Raw genomic sequence first — 20,121 nt, 5'->3', positions numbered from 1 at the left:
CGGCCCGATCCGCACTAACCGCGTGTCTTGATACACCTCGTATCCGATACGCGTATCACGATCGGTGGTATGGACGTATTTTGATACTGTATCACGATACTGTATCGCGATACGATACTTGATACACGGCGAACCATCCATTGTCGGTTTTTTCGCGATCATCAAAGGGAATACATGTCGTATCGACTAAGTTTAAATGTGAATGCAATTTCATAAACATTGTTGAACGAAGTATAGCAATTGTTAGTCGCAGTGAAAAAGGAACAAGATGAGCTGGGAAAACGAAAGTTTTATAAAACTTATCAAGTTGTGAAATACTATTATTGATAATATAACAGGCGCAAGTCACCGCCAAATTGTCAGCATTTGCTGACATGGCTAAACCGTTTGAGAACGAAGACATGACTGAACCGTACGAGAAGGGAAAGGCCACTGAAAGACACGCGTATCAGGAAAAGATCGGAAGAAAAGTGAGCGTCTATATTTGTAAAGCAAAAGCCGATACACAGACATGATACAGCATTTGCTAAGTATGGACGTGTTTTTTTACAAGATTCGCCTTAAATATACGACATGGACAAAATGACCGTCCATATTTATGATACAAATAGTAGATACGATACGACAGATCGTAATACGTCAACATGCTACAAATGTGGACCCACCTTTACATTTAAAACTAAAATAATATATGACCGTTAAAGACTGACAATTGGCATTTTAAACTCTAAGTTCACTGTCTCTGTTTAGTGTTTTCAATATAAAAATTTTGAAGAATCTGGAAATATAACCTATCACTTATCAGAGCTTCAAATAAAAGAAATAAAAGTATTTTAAATGAATGTGTATTTTATCGATTTAGACCCTATATAAAAAGCAAATTAACAATGCACACGGCCAGTTATTTAATGCGAAATACTATATTATTAAATCCCAGTATAAAATATTCAGTACGTTTGACTCGCAATGTAACTAAAATTGCATCACAATTACAGTGTAAACCGGGATTTTTAAAAAACGTATACAGTAATGGACTAAAAGACTCTCGAGCAACCAGTAGCTTAAAGGGTTTTATTACTTTTCCTCAGGTAAGACTCAGTTTTATTAGTTCTTTTTGTAAATAAACCTTTAAAAAACTTGAAGTTTTTTTTTATAAGATTGCTCAGACGCCTTCATTAATTCAGCTTCAAGTTTATTAAATCGTTGAATTTTATTTCAAATATTATAAGTATCAAACAATTACTTTACTCAAAAAATCAGGTTGAAAAAAAATGTTTCTTGTTTAAAGTTCTTCTCATATTGTTATCTTCTTGTTTTAGACTATACAAGTTAAACAGTATTCAACTGGTAACAAAAATGAACCTGAAGAAGAAGAAATTGAAGAAGTTAAAGAAGAAACCCCTCTATTTTCAAGTCAACTTCCAGCAACTGTGGCAGTCCCAGAAGTGTGGCCACAAGTGCCTGTTATAGCTATTAATAGAAACCCAGTTTTCCCTAGATTTATTAAGTTGATAGAGGTTTGTTTTTTTATATATATGTATTAAAGTAAATTTTGATTTAAATGTAAAAAATAATATAATTTAAATTGAAGGATTGAGAAATATGTATATTTAACATAATAAGTTTAAGAATGCTAATATGTGTTAGTGAAGATTAAAAAGGTATGATAAAATATGTATTCACATATTAGAAATAAAACAAAATTTAAGATATTATGTATGCTAATGATTATTGAAATTACTTTTATTTTAATCACTTATTTGTATTTCTCTTGTTCTCCTTCACTTAATATATAACTTTTAAAGTAGATTCTTCAGACTGAGGGTTTCTTTTTCTTTCTCTCATGTGTTGTAGGTTAATTATACAATAAATATAGTTTTTTAACTTTTATGTGTGTTAAATTTATTGCAGATTTCAAACCCAGCTCTAATAGACCTTATTCGACGTAAAGTGAAATTGAACCAACCCTACATAGGTATCTTTCTGCGTAAGAAAGAGGATGATAAAACTGATGTGGTATCAAATTTGGATGACTTGCATCAAGTCGGAGTGTTTGCACAAATACATGAAATGCAGGATATGGACTTTAAGTTGAGGCTTGTTGTCATGGCACATCGCAGAATTAAAATTACTGGACATTTTATTGAAGATGAAATTGAAACTGGGCCAGCTGGTAAGCATTTTATAGATTTATCAAATTATCTTGAAGCTTGGAGAATTATTATAATGTTTAGGTTAGTGTAGTAGTTAGAGCAGTGTTGCCCCAGGGGCTCCAGCATGCGACTCTCATACCTGAGCTTGTAGGCTCGATCCCCGGCTGTGCCAATGGACTGTCTTTCTATGTGCGTATTTAACATTTGCTCGAACAATGAAGGAAAACATCGTGAGGAAACCAACATGTCTTAGAGTCAAAAAGTCGACGACGTGTGTCAGGCACTTTAGGCTGATTACTTACTTGCCTATTAGATTTAAAAATGATTATGAAATAGACTCAAAAATCTGAAGCCAAGACCTAAAGAGGTTGTAGCGCCACTGATTTATTTAAAGTTAAGGTTGGTGGACTCAGTTTCCGCATTTAGACTTGTAATTCAAATTGGTCTGTTGTGCATAAAGTACTGGTACTGGCTAATTTTGCCATCCTAGCTCATTCCAGAAGTACAGAAGTCCTTTGGGCACTACACAGGCTTTATGGAGCGACTTCACTGCTCAGAGGATTTCTGCATGTTAAATTATATTATAATGTTTAGTATCAAAAGTTAAAATTAATCTAGAAATTTATTATTCTTACTTTTAAAATGTTGTACAGAATGAGATGAAACTAATTATATAATAATTACACTTTGGTTTCATTTCCGAAATGCGTGTCATTTCAGAAATGAAGCTTAAGTTTCCTATATTTAATACGGAATTTAACGTTACCCGTGAAGAGACAGATGCTGAAAGACGACGTAGAAAGTATAGAAATTCTCGAAAAAAGCCTGATGAAAAAGAGGTAAAGGAGACCAAAAAACTGCCACCTGATCAAGTTATAATGGTTAAAGTTGAGAATGTCATGCACGAGAAATTTAAGCATAACGAAGAAGTTAAAGCATTAACACAAGAAGTGATTAAGACTATACGGGATATTATTAACTTGAATCCTTTGTATAGGTAAGCTTAGAACTCTCATGTTTGATTTACTGAGTTAGTCTTTGTTCGTTATTATTTTTGGTATGTGTTTTATTAATATTGTTCTGCGGTAGCCTTCATATAAAAATAACTATTGGTGAAGATTTATCTTTTAATTTACAGTTAGCTTTAGTCAGTTTTTATATGGGTATGATATATTACAGAGAGTCATTACATCACATGTTAGCTCAAGGTCAGAGAGTGGTGGATAATCCGGTGTATTTGAGTGATTTGGGAGCTGCCCTCACTGGGGCAGAACCAGCGGAACTACAGGCTGTGCTGGAAGAAATGGATGTATGTACAGATCTGCGATATTTGTTTTAGCAGAATTTTAATATATTTATACTGATGTTTATGTTTCACTACTATTAGTTTTTAATCACAATTTTTTTTACTTACTTCTCTGAAATATTATCTTAACAGTCTCTGATTTCGTTGGAGGTCTTAAAATTCAAGAATCTATCTTGATTGTAAAACACTTTTAGATTCCCAAGAGACTTATGATGTCCCTATCTCTACTGAAGAAGGAGTATGAGTTGTCTAAATTACAACAAAAGATTGGCAAAGAGGTTGAAGAAAAAGTCAAGCAACAACACAGGAAATACATACTTCATGAGCAGTTGAAGGTTTGTGCTTACACAATACTTTAATCTACTATTCGCCTAGTCCTAGTCTTTGGCTTATGAGAGTATTAAAAGCTATTGTAACTTTATCTATTAAAAAGTTTTATTTATATATCAATTCTATATACTATTCGAATAACAGCAGTTTCAGTTTGTAACCTTTTAAATTGCTCCAGCCGTTTTATAATTATTACAGATTTGATTTATAATATATTAAATATTTTAGGTAATAAAAAAGGAGTTGGGTCTCGAAAAAGATGATAAAGATGCAATAGGCGAGAAATGCAGAGAGAGATTAGCGGAGAAGAGTGTACCAGAGGCTGTGCAAATTGTAATCGATGAAGAGCTGAACAAACTTAACTTCTTGGAGAGCCACAGTTCTGAATTCAAGTGAGTTTTAATCTACACCAGTATTATAAAGAGGAAGGATTTGTTTTATGTTTGTACTAGATTAACTCTGACATAAAATTCACAAATATATAACTACATTTCCCAGTGACATATACGGTAAAAACAAATAAGCAAACATGTCGCTAGGTATGGAGCATCAATGAAAAATTTTAGTAATACATATAATTGCAATGTAATTTTTTAAAAGGTTTGCTTAGTTGATTTACAGACTACAGATTCATTCATTGTAAAATGTTACTAGTTTTATGAGATATGCTATCAAATCAAAATTGATTTTATTATATTGGTAACTATGATATAAATACTGAAACCCTATACTCTTTTAAAATAGTTTTTACAAAATTTTGTATTGTTTGATTTGATAATTATATGTGTACCCATGTACCTTTGTACCTAGAATTAAAAAAAAAATCCATCTTAAAATAAAATACATGGTGCTCATATATTCACAAATATTGCAACTATAGATTTTACATTATTCTATAACATATAACATCGCTACTGAATTAACGTAACGTACAGTAGTTAAATTATTTTTAACTTTAATAAAAAAAGTTTTCGCCCACTTATATATAAAAAATTTCAGTGTTACCCGTTGCTACCTCGATTGGCTGACATCTCTCCCGTGGGGCATTACGTCAGAGGAAAATCTGAAGCTGGAAGACGCACAGATTATTTTAGATGAAGACCACTACGGCATGGAGGATATCAAGAAGCGAATTTTAGAGTTCATTGCTGTATCGCAGCTCAAAGGCAGCACTCAGGGGAAAATATTGTGCTTCCATGGACCGCCAGGTGTTGGAAAGACTAGTATAGGTACGTAGTATTTTTTTTTGTGGGCCTGGATATGTTTTTATAGAACAGGGGGCAAACGTATGTTGAGTGATACCGCCGCCCATGACTGACACACTCTCGATGCTAGAGGTGCGTTGAGAGTGCGTTGCCGGCCTTTTAAGAATTTATACGCTCTTTTCTTGAAGGTCCCTAATTCGAATGTGTATCTGTTTCCTGATCACTTTTGTTTTCTAATATTTAAGGTGTCAACTTTCTGACTTTTTGGGTCTAAATTGTCCTTCACCGTACGAACGAGTGGTATATAGCATATTGGCATAAAGTCCATAACAGGCTTGAAGAGAGAGAGATGGCTAACCTCCTGTTATAGCCTCTCCATACATTTTTTTTTCTTTTAGTGACAGCTAACCTCCTGTACGGAGGTAACCGTAACCTCCTCACTAAAAGATGAGATGAAAAGAGGAAGTTATTCCAGCCTCCAAGGAGATAATATACAAATTCTCGAACTGAGCCACTGGGGCCTTCAAGCCAGTCAGTTAGACTAGTCTAAAATCATCCCTTTAGGTTGAAGGAAATGTTTACCATGCTTCCTCCAAAATTTCAGCTTTATTTATTTATTCACCCTTTGTTCCATTAAATAAAAAAAATTTAAAGGATGCAACGGGCGGTGCTATACCTAATAATCGATTCCTGTATGAGAATAAAAAAAATAGAACCTATGCTAAAGTAAATACAAAAAAGTACAAAAAAAAGGACACGGAATTAACAAGATAATACTACTCAAGTTATCTTTAGGTATAAATTTACGTATAATTTTTTCCAGCTCGGTCGATTGCGCGTGCGCTTAATCGTCAATACTTTAGGTTTTCTGTGGGTGGAATGACGGATGTGGCCGAGATTAAGGGTCATAGGAGGACGTATGTGGGTGCGATGCCAGGGAAACTGGTTCAGTGTCTGAAGAAAACCGGCACCGAGAACCCATTGGTTCTAATTGATGAGGTGGACAAGATTGGCAAGTGAGTTGAAATTAAGTTATCTTTTACATATAAATATTCTATTTTAATTGCGCGAACTAATAATTTCGACGTCTGCGCATCAACTAACTGCGCACTAACTAAACCTAGTAATATAATATTTAGTACTATATATAACTAAAACATATGCACTTAAATATATAAATTATTATTTACGGTCACCGCTAGATCTTAGTGCCGCGGATAATTACCTAATTAGACTTAGGTTATGGGTTTATTCTCTCGTTCGTTCTTGTGTACAAACATATGCACAGAATTTGGTACAATCAAAACGAGATATTCAGCATGATATGAAATGTTGTAAAATTGATAATATGATGTTGTCAAAATAATAGCTAATTCTTAATTTTAGAGGCGTTCACGGGGACCCATCATCAGCTCTTCTTGAACTTTTGGATCCTGAGCAGAATGCGAATTTCTTGGACCACTACTTGGATGTTCCGGTAGATTTATCGAAGGTCCTTTTCATTTGCACTGCCAATGTCGTTGATATGATACCAGAACCGCTGAAAGATAGGATGGAACTAATTGATATGTCTGGTAAGTGGTTTATTAAGACTCTGACTTCTGTCTCTTTTCTGGACAGCGTAAACACAATTGGATAGAAGTAGTACATTTCAGTTAGTCTGATGAGAAAATATTTATCGAATCAAATATCTTTAGAAATATGTCTCAAAAAAATTAATTTTATACAAGTTCCTGATTAGCGCGTTCAACTTAAAAAATATATATTAAGGAACCTATTTATAATTACAGGTTATGTGGCAGAAGAGAAGTTGGCAATAGCACAACAATATCTGGTTCCGACAGCACAAAAGAACTGCGGTCTTAATAACGACCAGTTAGACCTGACCTCGGAAGCTCTGCACACTCTTATTAAATCTTACTGCCGAGAAAGTGGTGTTCGAAATCTACAGAAGCATATTGAAAAGGTATATTATAAAATTATTCATATTAATAACGTTAATAAATAAATAATATTTTTTTAATGTAAGGAAATAACTAATTTATTATACATTATTAGAGAATTAGGTTTAAATTATGCATTCAAGCTAATTAATTTAAGTTATATAATAATAATTAAAACAAATAACATACCTAATACATAAAAATATATCTAATAGCTAACCTTAAAATTTAATTATTAAAAAATATTATTAAAAGGAGTCCCTTTAGGCAAGGTTCCGAAGATACTAGCAGCGTTCCCCCTTTGAATAGCTAATATTATATATTATAATATTAAATAATTTATTATTATTTAATATTTATTACGCAAAAGGTATTCAAAATGGCTTGAATAAATTGTTGAAAATTTTATAAAATATCTTATCGTTCCATGATCGTAGTTGAGACTTTAACGGAAGCAAGAACTTAGTTTGTGGCATTCGTATAGTAAACTGGATAGTTTGTGTGTGAAATCTATGTGTTGTTCCAACTTATGAAAAATTGTACATATATTAAAAAGATTGTGATATTATAGAAACGAACACGCACGAATACGTTTCTTTACAAATAATATCTTTTTACAGATCGCCCGGAAAGTTGCTTTCAAGATAGTTAAACAGGAGGCAGATAAGTTGACAGTGACAGATGAAAATTTATCGGATTTGGTTGGGAAACCTACCTTTAAACATGATCGAATGTATGATATCACGCCCCCTGGCGTCATCATGGGATTGGCTTGGACCGCAATGGGTAAGTTAACGGAAAATGTATATTTGTACAGAAGAAATAATAACAATGTAGCTAGATTCTGGGGCTACTAACATTAGGATGACGTCATACCCTGAATGGCGTGTTTTTGAGAACTATTGTGGATGTAATTAAAAAAATGTAAGATTCTTATTGGAATGTTTATACATATATGGTTATTTAAATAATACAAAATATTAAGTAAACTGTATGATAACAGTTCACACTCTTGTCTGTGTATGCCCATATCACATTTTATTGATTAATTTCCTCAATCACAATGGCATTTAACTATTGCAAGCTTTTTATACATAGAAGAAATATTGGTTAGGAAATTGTTTCTTACATAATTAAAAGCAAATTAAATAAATGCATCAATACGCGTACAAACATTTACCCTTACAAGAAAGAAGCTTATCAAGTGGCTTCAACATATTGATTCATACCAATCCTTTTTCATAAAAGGTTACTATCTACTTTTGCAGGTGGCAGCACTCTTTACATAGAAACAGCACTCCGCAATAAGCACCATGAAGAGAAAGCCAGTTCAGGGTCTCTTGAGCTGACTGGACACCTTGGAGACGTTATGAAAGAGTCTGCAAGAATAGCCCTTACTGTCGCCAGAAATTATCTGGACAAGCACAACAATGGCAATACATTTTTGAATACTAGGTTGGTTAAATTTTTTTTTACATATTTATAAGCAGTACCCTGCGGCATCCTGCGTTGCGGCATGCTGAGTTGAAGCGATATTTTAAATAAATGGCCCTCGAAAAATGATTTATTCCATGTTAATTATTATTCTTAACTTTGATAAAAAACAGACTATGTACAATGTAATTAATGGATAAAATATCATTTATAGTCGATTCAACTAATCCGTATTTGTGTCACGTGACTGACATATAAAATAAACGATAATTTTTAAGTTATTTTTGCGCATACTGTCAAATATTAGTTACATTTTTAAACAAAGATTTTGTTTTAGCCATCTACACCTCCACGTGCCAGAAGGTGCGACACCAAAAGACGGACCTTCAGCGGGCGTAACCATCACTACGGCACTTCTATCCCTGGCCCTTAATAAATCTGTCAAATCACAGCTGGCTATGACAGGGGAGATTTCTCTTACAGGCCGAGTACTGCCAGTTGGTGGAATAAAAGAAAAAATTATTGCGGTAAATAGTTGTTTTATTAACATACTATTTTAAGTGCTTAATAAACCATATTTATGTGTATAAATGTGTGACAACCATCTGCAGGAGGGAGTAAAAATTTTAATACTATATGTGATATGTTCCAGTGTTGTAATTTGAATATAATTTCAGGCAAAGCGTGTAGGCGTTACTTGTGTAATACTACCAGAGGAAAACCGTCGAGACTACGATGACCTTCCAGATTTTATCAAGAAAGACATTGAAATACACTTTGTAAATGACTATCCAGAGGTCTTCAACATAGCCTTTGAGCAGGTCTGATTTTGTGCTAGTATTGTAGTTATTCTGGAATTTATAAAAACAGGATACGCGTGGGACAAAAATAAACGGCTAATCTAAACTTTACTTCTAAATGTACGGACTGTACGGATTTATTAAATGCATAGAAGAAATCTATAGTTATTATTATCTATAAGATAATAAATGGGAATAAAACCTGGTGAGCAAGCAAGCAGGTAATTTATCACAAGTAAAATAGTAAAGCAATTCTTTTGGAAAATTGCTAAATAAAAGTAATCTTACTAAAGTTAATGAATGAGATTAGTTAAGGAGAAAAAGTGTAAAATTCTTAGACTGTAAAAAAGCATTTGTTGGTATCTAGAGGTATTATAGTTGTACTTTGAATGGTATATATATTATAATTGTTATGAAATAAAATATGGTTATATAAATATGAAATGTAGTTTGTATTTACCTTACACTGTACTTGTACAATTCTTAAATCTTGCTGTATGTATTGATGAATATTTGTATTACCTACATGTTTCTTAAAATTGAAATCTGTGTAAATTTTAATATTACATACTTACAAAATATCTTCATGGCAAATTCAAAATAAGAGCAAATGTATGTAAAAGAACTAATAGATAAATGTCTTATATTTTTTTCTTTTAGAGTGATGACCATAAAAATGTAAGTCCCCAAGATGAAGAAGCAGTCACATTTCTTTAAAAGATGATAAAGAAATAATTAAGTTACTTTTTAAAATAAATAAAAGTATTTTAAAAGATTTTTATTTAGCATTTAATAAGCCTTGACATAAATAACTTTTTAAAATATAACAATTAGGGTGTAATTTTCATGTTTATTTTAATTCTATTATTTTTTCAAATGTTTTCTTCCATCTTCTAACAGTTGTAATAGTATAGGATACACACCATCATATGTAGCTATTTGATTTTGTCTTATGTGATTTTGATATCTTTGTAGTGCTCCTGCTACAAACTCAAGCCTATCCCTTTCATTCTTATGGGTTTCTAACCACTGCATAAGCTTTTGAATATTCCAACCTGCACAGACATGGGGAGATACGAGCTGTGTTCCAGCATGTGAAAACAAAAACATCATTACCAAAGAATATGGTAAAGATGCTCCTTCATACTGACTCTTTGCTATATCTTGTGGTGTTTTATCTAATAGTAATTGTAAGGCTTTTAACTGACGATAATGGTCACCCAATTCAATTACATCACTGATCAATGGGGATAATGAGGCCTCTATCTGTTTACAGTCTACTTGGAGTTTGGCTCGACCATATGCACTCAATGGCCGAACATTACATACATGGTGAACAAACCTCTCAATACATGCTTTTGAAATTGTCACACTGCACTCATTTAAAGCATACTTATCTTGGAACATAGACAAGTAAATATCTTTGCAACGTGAGACAAATTGTTGTAACTCTTTCATATATGGAGAGCATGATAAGGTTTTGTTGTTTGGATCCTCATTTCTTTCAAAATCCTGTTCTTCATGCAAAGTCATTAGAATAATGAAAAGAGAGTTTCTTATTGATTCTGCAAATAGCTCGAGAATAGGTAAGCTAGATATATCTTTTAGGCTGTTTTGAACTATTTGAACACTCTCTGGTGGGAGCATTGCATTCATATTCACAAGCACTCTTTTAATCTGTGATGTAAAATAATATAGGGCATTACATAAATCAGCATTTTTCTGCTGTGCACTAGTAGGAGGTTCAATTATTTGAGCAACATCACTATCCATAGAAAGTCGCTGCTCAGTTTCCATATGCATTTGTTTTATGCTCTTAGCTACACTGTAAGCTAGACTTATGCTTAACTGTTTATCTCCTAATGAAATACTCAAAGCTTCTGCTATCACTCTAACAGCATTGTCTATTTGATCCATATTAGGAACTTGATTTAGATGCCACATACTTCTCACTGGTTCCAACAGTTTTGCTAGTGATTTTGATAAGAAGGAATTCTCCCATTTTGTGAAATAGGAACGATTCATTTCTAAATTTTTACATTTAAGTTTTGAAAGCAAATCATTAAAACATTTTAATAACTTTGCAAAATCTATTTCAATAGATTGACTTACATTTGATGGACTTTTTTCTAATTCAACACTAAATAACAAACAAAGCTCATTCCAGAAATTCTTTGCAATATTTCTAAAGTTACCAATAGCATGTAGCTCACTTACTACATTTTGTAACATTACAACTTTAATGCAACTTTTATATATTTCACCTTTAAAAAGCTTTTCAATATTGTCCCAAAGTTTTATTTTAAAATCCTGTGCATTCATTATATTGGCTTTACCAGGTGCTATGCGTCCAGAACTTGATTTTTTTACCTCAATTGATACCATTTGAACATTTAAAGCAGCATTAATTTCTTTCTGTAACTCTTTTAAAATATTTGTTACTGTATTAGCAATTTGTTCACCTGTGCACTGCAAATTGTGAAAGACTTTAAAACATTGCAATAAATTTGTTTTGTCTCCATTAAGAAGGCTTGTTTGAAGCATGTTCGTGGAATTGTTTAGAAGGTCCACTCGCTGCTTCTGTACTTCTTTCAATACATCATCAAGTAAATGTATGCCTTCAAAATCATAATCACCAAATAATTCGTTTAATTCAAAGAGAAGCATGGCTTTCTTGGCAGGATTTTCGTTAATAGAACATAATTTTTTCCACAAAGATAAGATTTTCAAAGCATGTCTTAGTAAGTTGCACGTAGTTTGAACTCGTTCGAGCATACGTGTTTGGTTGTCCAGCGACTCGTATGACGCGTAAACCCCCTCAGCAAGGCCTTCTGTGCCACGTAGTAGTGATTCTTCTTGTATTTTTACTGCATCTAGCATATTTTCTAAATCAGATATATGACTCGCCTGCGTTAGTAAATCATTATGTTTCGCTAAAACTTGACATTCCAAACTTTTTGTGAGCTTATTAATTCCTTCACTGAGCCTTGTGACTTGCTCCGATACTGAGATATTCTCGCCAGTTATTGGTCTAACACATTCTTCAAGAAATTTACTGTAAAACTCATCATTTTCAATTTCGGTGCAGACGTCCATCGAGTTCATTTTGGACCAATAATTAATGAATGTTTTCTTTGATAGTAAAAAAAATATTACGGAATTAAGAAGTTACGTATTTTAATAAATTTTCTAATCTAGGGAAATCTTTTCACATTTAATATCCTTATCATTTTAATACTATTAAATTGAAAAATATCTTCGGTTTACGTTTAGATTCAGTTTCAGATGATGTACTAATTATTATATTATTTATATGAAAATTGTCAAAGTGACAAATAAGGATGCAGTTGTCAGACAGCGTTTTGAGTGGTCAACCGTCAAATGATAACCATACTACAAAAATATCTTTTGATCTATATCACGTGATGAAGCGTGACCTAAAAATCCAATCCAATTTTTTCAGGTTCAATCTCGAATTCAAATCGAAGTAGGAGCCAGGAGGGGTAGTTCTCGTACTGTAATCGATGTTCGATGTTGTCATGGATGTCGCTGGACCTAACTTATAGTATAGAGGATTAATATCATTTAAACATTTATCATGTAGTAAATATTAATTAATAGTGTTATAAAACAATTACCTCGATTGTAAAATTCAAAAAATACAAAATTAATGTACGTTTCCTCTAACGAATTTTAATACAATACCTACATAAAATTATATTTTTTTTATACACTTAGATGCAACTCCGGCAGAAAAGATTACATGGAGGGGTTCCAATCAAGGTCTCCCAAGATACATAATCAGTATCACCAAATTCAGGCGACGTATTTCTAATTCCAATCCCAATTTTTTATGTGACACTTGATAGAATGTGTAGATGCACTCAAATTGCCACGGTATTAAAAACTCGCCTACTCATTAAAATAAAATAATGAGTATATAAATGCAGAGAGGGAGATCCATTCTTAAGTATCTAAATCCGAAAAGGGTCGTGCGAATCGTCGGAACATCAATCAATTAACCTCCTTGCGGCCGGAAAGACTATGAACTACATTGCACAGTTCCTTTTTTATCAAACCAGATCACATATGATAACCGTTATAATAAATGGAGATATTCCAATTCGATTCCCGAGTTCCGAATCGGTGTGCACATGGGCGGATTGTGAATTTGTGGGGCTCTGAAAAAAACGCACACACCGACGTCATCTTCTCACCTTTAAAGAAAATGAATCATAAACAGATGTAGTAATTCTTCCCGTCTGTCGTGTTAGGGGCTTCAAAAGATAATACTAAACTAGTAGAAATTCTAATCCCTAATACCTCTTACTATGTGTTTATTTCATTCGGGATGCGTGATTGCTGTTATGTTACAAGTACCAGTTTTTATCTACACGTATTGTTTTTCAGTTTTTCTACTATTGAACTCTGATGTCACGAAAGTTATTTATATATGCCATCATTGACTATTATATATTTGGATATATGTGTATATTTTTGGTAGGACATTAAAACTTCACTAACATAATGACAAAGTATCCTTTATCACTAAAAATCAGTAATGATATGCTGAATGTAAATGTATACAAACTGCTGCATTGATAGTGACTTAGACCTTCAGGTCACGGTTTCAAATCCTGGAAGGGCCAAAAATTCGCAATTGCAATTTATCTAAGAAAAATTTCAATAGTAGCCATAAATTATGGCCGGTGTTTAAACGTGATTCAGTAATGCAAGTTAATGTTTCGGTCGTATATTCACCGAAGTATAAGAGTCTACTACGTACTACTTTAACTCAAAACTTAACAATAGTGCATGAAAAATTTCAGAAAGTCGATAACTAAATTTGTATAAAAATATGAAAGTTTGAAAAAGAGTTATATATGCAATAAGGTTATCGTTATCTCTATAGGGGTATAGTATATATAAAAAATAAAGATATTTTTGCCAATTTATTAACTTCAACAAGCACAATCCCAGTGCCTTTTTACAGAATTATAATGATTTTATTCACAATAATTAACCTATTATTACAAAACTTTGTGCTTTAGCTTTGATATGAATTCAAAGTATGATTATTATACAAGATCATTAAATTTGCAAAAGTAAAACGTATTTGAACTAATAAATGTATAAAACTTTTTCGTTTTATGGCAAAAATATAGGACTGACTACATGGCAGTTACATTTCGTTAATATAAGTAAATTATCTAAGCTACACAATTAAATTTAACTTAAAAATTAAAGAGAAAGTTAAAATCAAACCTGCAAGTATAAAAATTCGTTATTTTACTTCATTGTACCACAAATTTCTTAACAAAAAGTAATCATACAGACTCTAGGATCTGATTTACAAATTTACGACACAGACATTAACGGCAACACAGAATTTTATAACTTTATAAAGTAATTGTATGCCATTTATTAAACTTTATTCAAATAGGGTCATGCTAATTATGACCATGATACAATACACTCCATTAAGAAATTTATAGGTACTAGAATTTTCTTCTTTAGTTTATAATTCGGCACTATTGGTGGTTGCGGGCTGTAAGAAAAATATACATAATTTTCCATAAAAGCTAAAAGAACTTATTTATTTTCTATTTAAACAACGGGTCGTATATTATTTATAAAACAAGAAATAAAAAAATACCTGAAGAACATGCAATGTTCCTTCCGCCAAAAATTGCATTTAGATCCTTAAATATAAATTAATACATATTTAATTAGACAAACACTTCTGCCTTTTGACCACCTTATAAAATATAATTATTAAAAAAAGTATTGATAGTATCTTCAAGGTGTGCGTTTGATAATATACAGTAACATGATCTGTTTTATGAAATAGGAATACCTACTTCAACGTCTTTCTATAATAATAGAATAGTACTCATCAATATTATAATAAACGAGAAAATAATTATAGTATACAATATACATAGTATTTAAAGCAGATTAATAATTTTTATTTTTTAAATTTTAATTTGCACATATGTTATGTTGAACATGCAAATAAACCCTTTAAATTAAAAATTCAAAACGTTAAGAAGATGTTTTTATACAATAGAAATACTTATTGCGATGCGTCAGTATATTTATAAAAAAATTATATTTGTGTATGCTTATTGATAGAACACAACCACTTTTGTTTCGTTTTTCCTCGCCAAATCTATTGCTTAAAAGCTTATATCAAGAAAATATGAATTAGCATGTATGAATTTAATAAATATAAAATAGGCGACAGGTGGCTTAAATTATTGTTATTTGCGTGCTAACCCTTCAAATTTTAACTGTTGTTAATACATATATTTGAAATAATTTATAAAAAAGTCGTTATTATGTTATGATACCTTTGTGATGAAAATACGTCAAAAATTGCATAATTTTTTTTGCGTCTATTAACACTTGCAGTTTTTAAAGACAACAATACAGTTTTTTTTTTTAAAATCGACTCGCCAGCGATTTTACTTGCTGAAAAATTTTTTTTTGCGTCATACCTTCACGACGAGTTCAAATACATAGCTTACTTAATATTATATGTATACTTTTTCTAGTATTCAATGCCATATGAAGTACTTTGCTTCATTAAAAAATATTCTAAAAAAGATGTTAGAAACAGTTTCAATTGCGAAATAGTAAATAATAAAAGGCTCATATTCTATATACTATTATGGATATCATTAGCTATAATTGATTTAATACTATCTAAAGTGATAAGCCGAATCCGAACATATTTACAAGCAATTCATAGTACAAAAATATGGTAAACGGTCTCTACATGAATATTTTAACTTATAGATTGATTTTTTAAAGGCAAGTCAGAAAAACGAATCTCAATATATTGTATAGCTACTTCCATAATTTTTGGATTATAGCGGTTTTCTAATTTTTCAATATTAAGGGTTGAAAATCTTGGTGATACATTGATATACAACTGGCTTTCCAGATGATAAATCAGTTTACAAACTGTAATAAGATTAGATAAGTTAAGAACGCGTAAATAATATTTTTTTTAAATAATATATGTAACAGAGTTGTAACATGTAGCAATGTTCTCATTTTGTTAGTTTTAGCAGGACACTAAACATTGTATGATCAAAATTTTCGTAGTTTGATAACCTACTTTAACGGATTTTAAGAATGCAGTAAAATAAGTTTGGTTTTTTGTTTTTACATTGATAAGACAGTACCTATCACATACTTCTAGTAGATTTATTAACATTCCTTGATTATCTATTTTTAATACATTCAAATTGAAAAAAATATAATAATATACAATGTCTAGTTCTTATAAAAACTTACTTGTGATTTTCTTTGCAGGTATATATTAAATTACAGTAATGTATTTTACATGATTTTATTTAAGCTTCGAAAATTTAATTATACATGATTTATTTTATTACTTAGCACTTATTTATTTACAGTCATTATGTACCAGAGAGTGTGAAAGTGAAAACCTTTAGGGAGAAAAAACTTTCTACTAACAGTTTTATGAACTGACAAAATAAGTAATAAAATTAAAATTTGTTTATAAAGTTAGAACAAAATCATTTATTAATAATTTAATGACATTATTTACAGTGTAGTTTAACGGCATTGTTTTTTTGACCATAGCCAGGTTATTAAGTTGCAATTTTAATTAAATAAGAGCCTTGTTTAGCAATCTGGCTTATCTATAGTATTCATGGCACTGTTATCACAATATATTATTTAAATTTTATTTATTGAAAAGAGACCAGAGAACATTATGCAATATATGAACTAAGTAACTGCTTAAAAAACTGCAGAAAGACTATGTAGACCCTTGAATATTACCATACCAAGAGTAATATATAAGTACTTAAAGAAACTTTGTTGGAGGTAAATATAATAATTTACAAAGATAATGAATTAACCCTTATATATTTTCAAAACAAATACCACACTGGAAATAATTCATTAAACTGAGTCCTGCTTGCAATAATAATATTAGGCCTGACTTAAAGTAGTGTACATTTAAAGGAACGCCTGGAACCTAACTTATTTCCTCGCCTAAATTTCTTACCCCGGCTTTCTTTATCTTTGCGAATCTCTCTAACTAGTGTGTAGAATGCATCATCAACACCCATACGGGTCTTAGCTGAAGTTTCTACAAAAGGCACGCCATAACTTCGGGCAACCTGAAATAAATGATAATGAGAATTAACAATTTTACATATTTTATTAACAATTTTTTGCAGTATATTTACCAATATTATTTACAGTGTAGAAAAAAGGCATGATAAAGAATCAAAAGAAACACAGTGTGGAATCTTACATTATATAAATAGTGTAATATGTGAATCATAGTTCATCAATCTGGACATAAAAGTATAAGGTGATACATAGTTATTTTAATAATATCCCCTGTTATAAATGGGATATTATTACTAGAGTGTTGAAAGACTGTGTTAAATATATATTAATGTATAAGAAATATTAAAATATAAGTTATGTCCAAATTTCAACAATAAAAGAAAATCATTATTAACAACTTTAATGTATTGTATCAATGTATGTGTCTCAATTATTGATCAACAATAGCAGTTGGTTTGTTCTCTTGATTAAAATAATGTGTTAGTAATGAACTTATACAGGCAAGTAAAGAGGTAGGTACCATAAATGATTATCACATTTTTAACTTCTAAAAGAAGACTTAAACTTCAGATCTGAGAAATGACTTTCCATGCTATCATCACTTACTTAAAATATTGTTCAATGTTATAAAATGCTTAATAAGGATAATGCAAATCCATATAATTGTTAAGGATATAAGATATAGTATAACAATGTAAACAATCATATAAGTGAAGTACTAACCTGAATATAGATAACTACTCTTTTTATTTTCTTTATTTAATGTCACTAGACAAATAGTGTAATATATCAATGATTAATATGATCCATACAAGATATCCAGTAGATTCACATTATTCTTAGAGAATTATGAAAACCTGCTACTAAATTCACTCTAGATATCCAAGGATTTGGAAACCTTTTACAAAAGACTAGTATGTTGCTAATGAAATATTGAATATATTTAATACCTCTCTTGCTTGTGTCATATCCACCGCCCAGGCTTGCAAATCACACTTATTTCCAACTAAAACCATTGGTACTTCTTCTGCATCCTTCACTCGTTTAATTTGTTCCCTGTATGACCCTATATCCTCAAAACTCTTAGCACTGTTCACTGCAAACACTAGCAGAAACCCTTCACCAGTTCGCATGTACTGATCTCTCATAGCTGAATACTCCTCTTGTCCAGCCGTGTCCAAGATGTCCAACAGGCAAGTTTCTCCATCTATCACTACTTGCTTCCTATAAGAGTCTTCTATCGTAGGGTCATACTCGTCCACGAAGTGATTCTGTATTAGCTGTATAGTCAAGGCTGATTTACCGACGCCTCCAGCACCAACCACAACCAACTTGTACTCGGTCATCTTATGTCGAAATAGAAATATTTTCTTAACACCAAACGTCACAGCACTTAGAACAACGCCCGATACGCCACACCTTTTGAGTATTACTCACATCGGCATGGCTGTCACGACTTGTTATGTATGATATTGCAGTCGTTGTGTTCAGTAAAACGGCTAATGAATGTATTATTAGAGTCAAATGCAATAAATAACAATGAGGCAGTTCAGTCACCCTTTATCATTGCACAGATTGAAGATGTGAACCATATACAAAACAGACTATGTGGTATAAAGTGAACGGGGTGAACAGACTATTTGTTGAACAGTATGAAAAAAATAAAATAAAACAAACAATATTTTTTTGGAAGGGAAACTGATAAAAAGTAATAAATCATTTCAATTTTTCAAGCAAATTAATATATGTTTGTGCAATGCACAGAGTAGGAAGAAACTAGCCACTAGCCGGTGTTTTTTTTCTGTCTGGTTTTAAAAATTTGTACCTACACTGACAAATAAAAATAAATTCGAAAAAAACGCGGGAAGCTTCGAATTTGGCGGGCGCGATTTTTGTTTGAATTTTCTGTAAAATAATATTTTTTAAAAATTTAGTGATCAGAATAGTTAAATATTGTATATATTTATAATTTGTATTATTATTTATATTTTTCTTCTTCTTTCTTCGAGTTTTGGTAAGCTTTTCTGAGTTTTATGAACGAGCCTCCGGACCCGGGGGGCACGGCGCCCCCCGCGGTTGCATTTATCACCATTTCCAATGAATCCGGTATGGATTCAGACTGTTCTTTGGCCTCTAAAAGGAAGCTGAAGCGCAGTCACAGGCAAAATTTACATAAAACGTGCAAACATTGCAATAAAAAGAAACGCAAAAGTACTACAGAACACTCTAAACCCTCAGACAGTCATTCTTGTCAATGCACAGATGAATTTGCTGAGACCACTGTGACACCACCAACCAACAATTTGCCTCCACCTAGTCCTTCCACAAATAAGACAACAATGCCTCTTTCCACCGGTATATCTTCTAAACCCACCACACAAATTGGTAGGGCTAGTTACGATGCCAATGACCACGGCCCGTTTGTGGTACATGTGCAGAAAGTACAGTCTGCTGATGATGATAGCACAGTTTTACACCCAGTTGTATTCGGGAGATTTTTAAAAAAATTTCTGTTTAAAAATATTGTAGATGGTAGTTTAAAACGTATTGGCAGAAATAAAATGACATTAACTTTTAGTAAATATACAGACGCAAACAGCTTTATAAATGCAAACTGCTTACCAACTAACAACATGAAAGCTTTTATCCCTACTTTCAATATTACAAGGATGGGTTTGGTTAGGGGAGTACCAACGGAATGGTCTCCTGAAGATATTATGGAAAACACTAACATACCCATTGGGTGTGGGGAAATTATAAAAATCAGGCGACTTAATTATAAAATCATGGTCAATAACTCACCTACGTGGAAACCTTCACAAACAGTTGTTT

The 20,121-nt window shown here is 31.8% G+C and overlaps 3 protein-coding genes across 4 annotated transcripts; 1 reads left to right on the top strand and 2 right to left on the bottom strand.

Annotated features, from left to right (window-relative positions):
• The first annotated feature begins 729 nt into the window (after nucleotides 1–729).
• LOC111003238 (lon protease homolog, mitochondrial) lies at nucleotides 730–9,610 on the top strand. Of its 2 annotated transcripts, none has more exons than XM_022273642.2 (15): nucleotides 730–1,088; nucleotides 1,320–1,517; nucleotides 1,912–2,173; nucleotides 2,874–3,150; nucleotides 3,333–3,462; nucleotides 3,654–3,794; nucleotides 4,018–4,181; nucleotides 4,789–5,018; nucleotides 5,818–6,010; nucleotides 6,381–6,568; nucleotides 6,785–6,960; nucleotides 7,558–7,723; nucleotides 8,206–8,392; nucleotides 8,709–8,898; nucleotides 9,049–9,610. In XM_022273642.2, exons 1-15 carry the CDS (start codon nucleotides 888–890, stop codon nucleotides 9,196–9,198), a joined length of 2,853 nt encoding a protein of 950 aa, XP_022129334.2. In that variant the 5' UTR covers nucleotides 730–887; the 3' UTR covers nucleotides 9,199–9,610. The 2 variants fall into 2 exon arrangements, with proteins under 2 accessions (XP_022129334.2, XP_022129335.2); XM_022273643.2 differs by having other exon boundaries at nucleotides 731–1,088; nucleotides 2,928–3,150.
• Nucleotides 9,611–9,946: 336 nt separating this feature from the next.
• Nucleotides 9,947–12,450, bottom strand: LOC111003260 (conserved oligomeric Golgi complex subunit 5). Its single transcript, XM_022273677.2, has one exon. The coding sequence runs from the start codon at nucleotides 12,274–12,276 to the stop codon at nucleotides 10,036–10,038; it is 2,241 nt and encodes a 746-aa protein (XP_022129369.2). The 5' UTR covers nucleotides 12,277–12,450; the 3' UTR covers nucleotides 9,947–10,035.
• Nucleotides 12,451–14,108: 1,658 nt separating this feature from the next.
• Nucleotides 14,109–18,887, bottom strand: LOC111003241 (GTPase HRas). Its single transcript, XM_022273646.2, has 2 exons — nucleotides 18,240–18,887; nucleotides 14,109–17,333 (listed from the first exon to the last, which is right to left on the bottom strand). Exons 1-2 carry the CDS (start codon nucleotides 18,633–18,635, stop codon nucleotides 17,154–17,156), a joined length of 576 nt encoding a protein of 191 aa, XP_022129338.1. The 5' UTR covers nucleotides 18,636–18,887; the 3' UTR covers nucleotides 14,109–17,153.
• Between the last annotated feature and the right edge of the window lie 1,234 nt (nucleotides 18,888–20,121).

Source organism: Pieris rapae, chromosome 5, assembly GCF_905147795.1.
Source record: "Pieris rapae chromosome 5, ilPieRapa1.1, whole genome shotgun sequence".
NCBI classification, from domain to species: Eukaryota; Metazoa; Arthropoda; class Insecta; order Lepidoptera; family Pieridae; genus Pieris; species Pieris rapae.
This window is presented reverse-complemented; position numbering and strand designations above follow the sequence as displayed.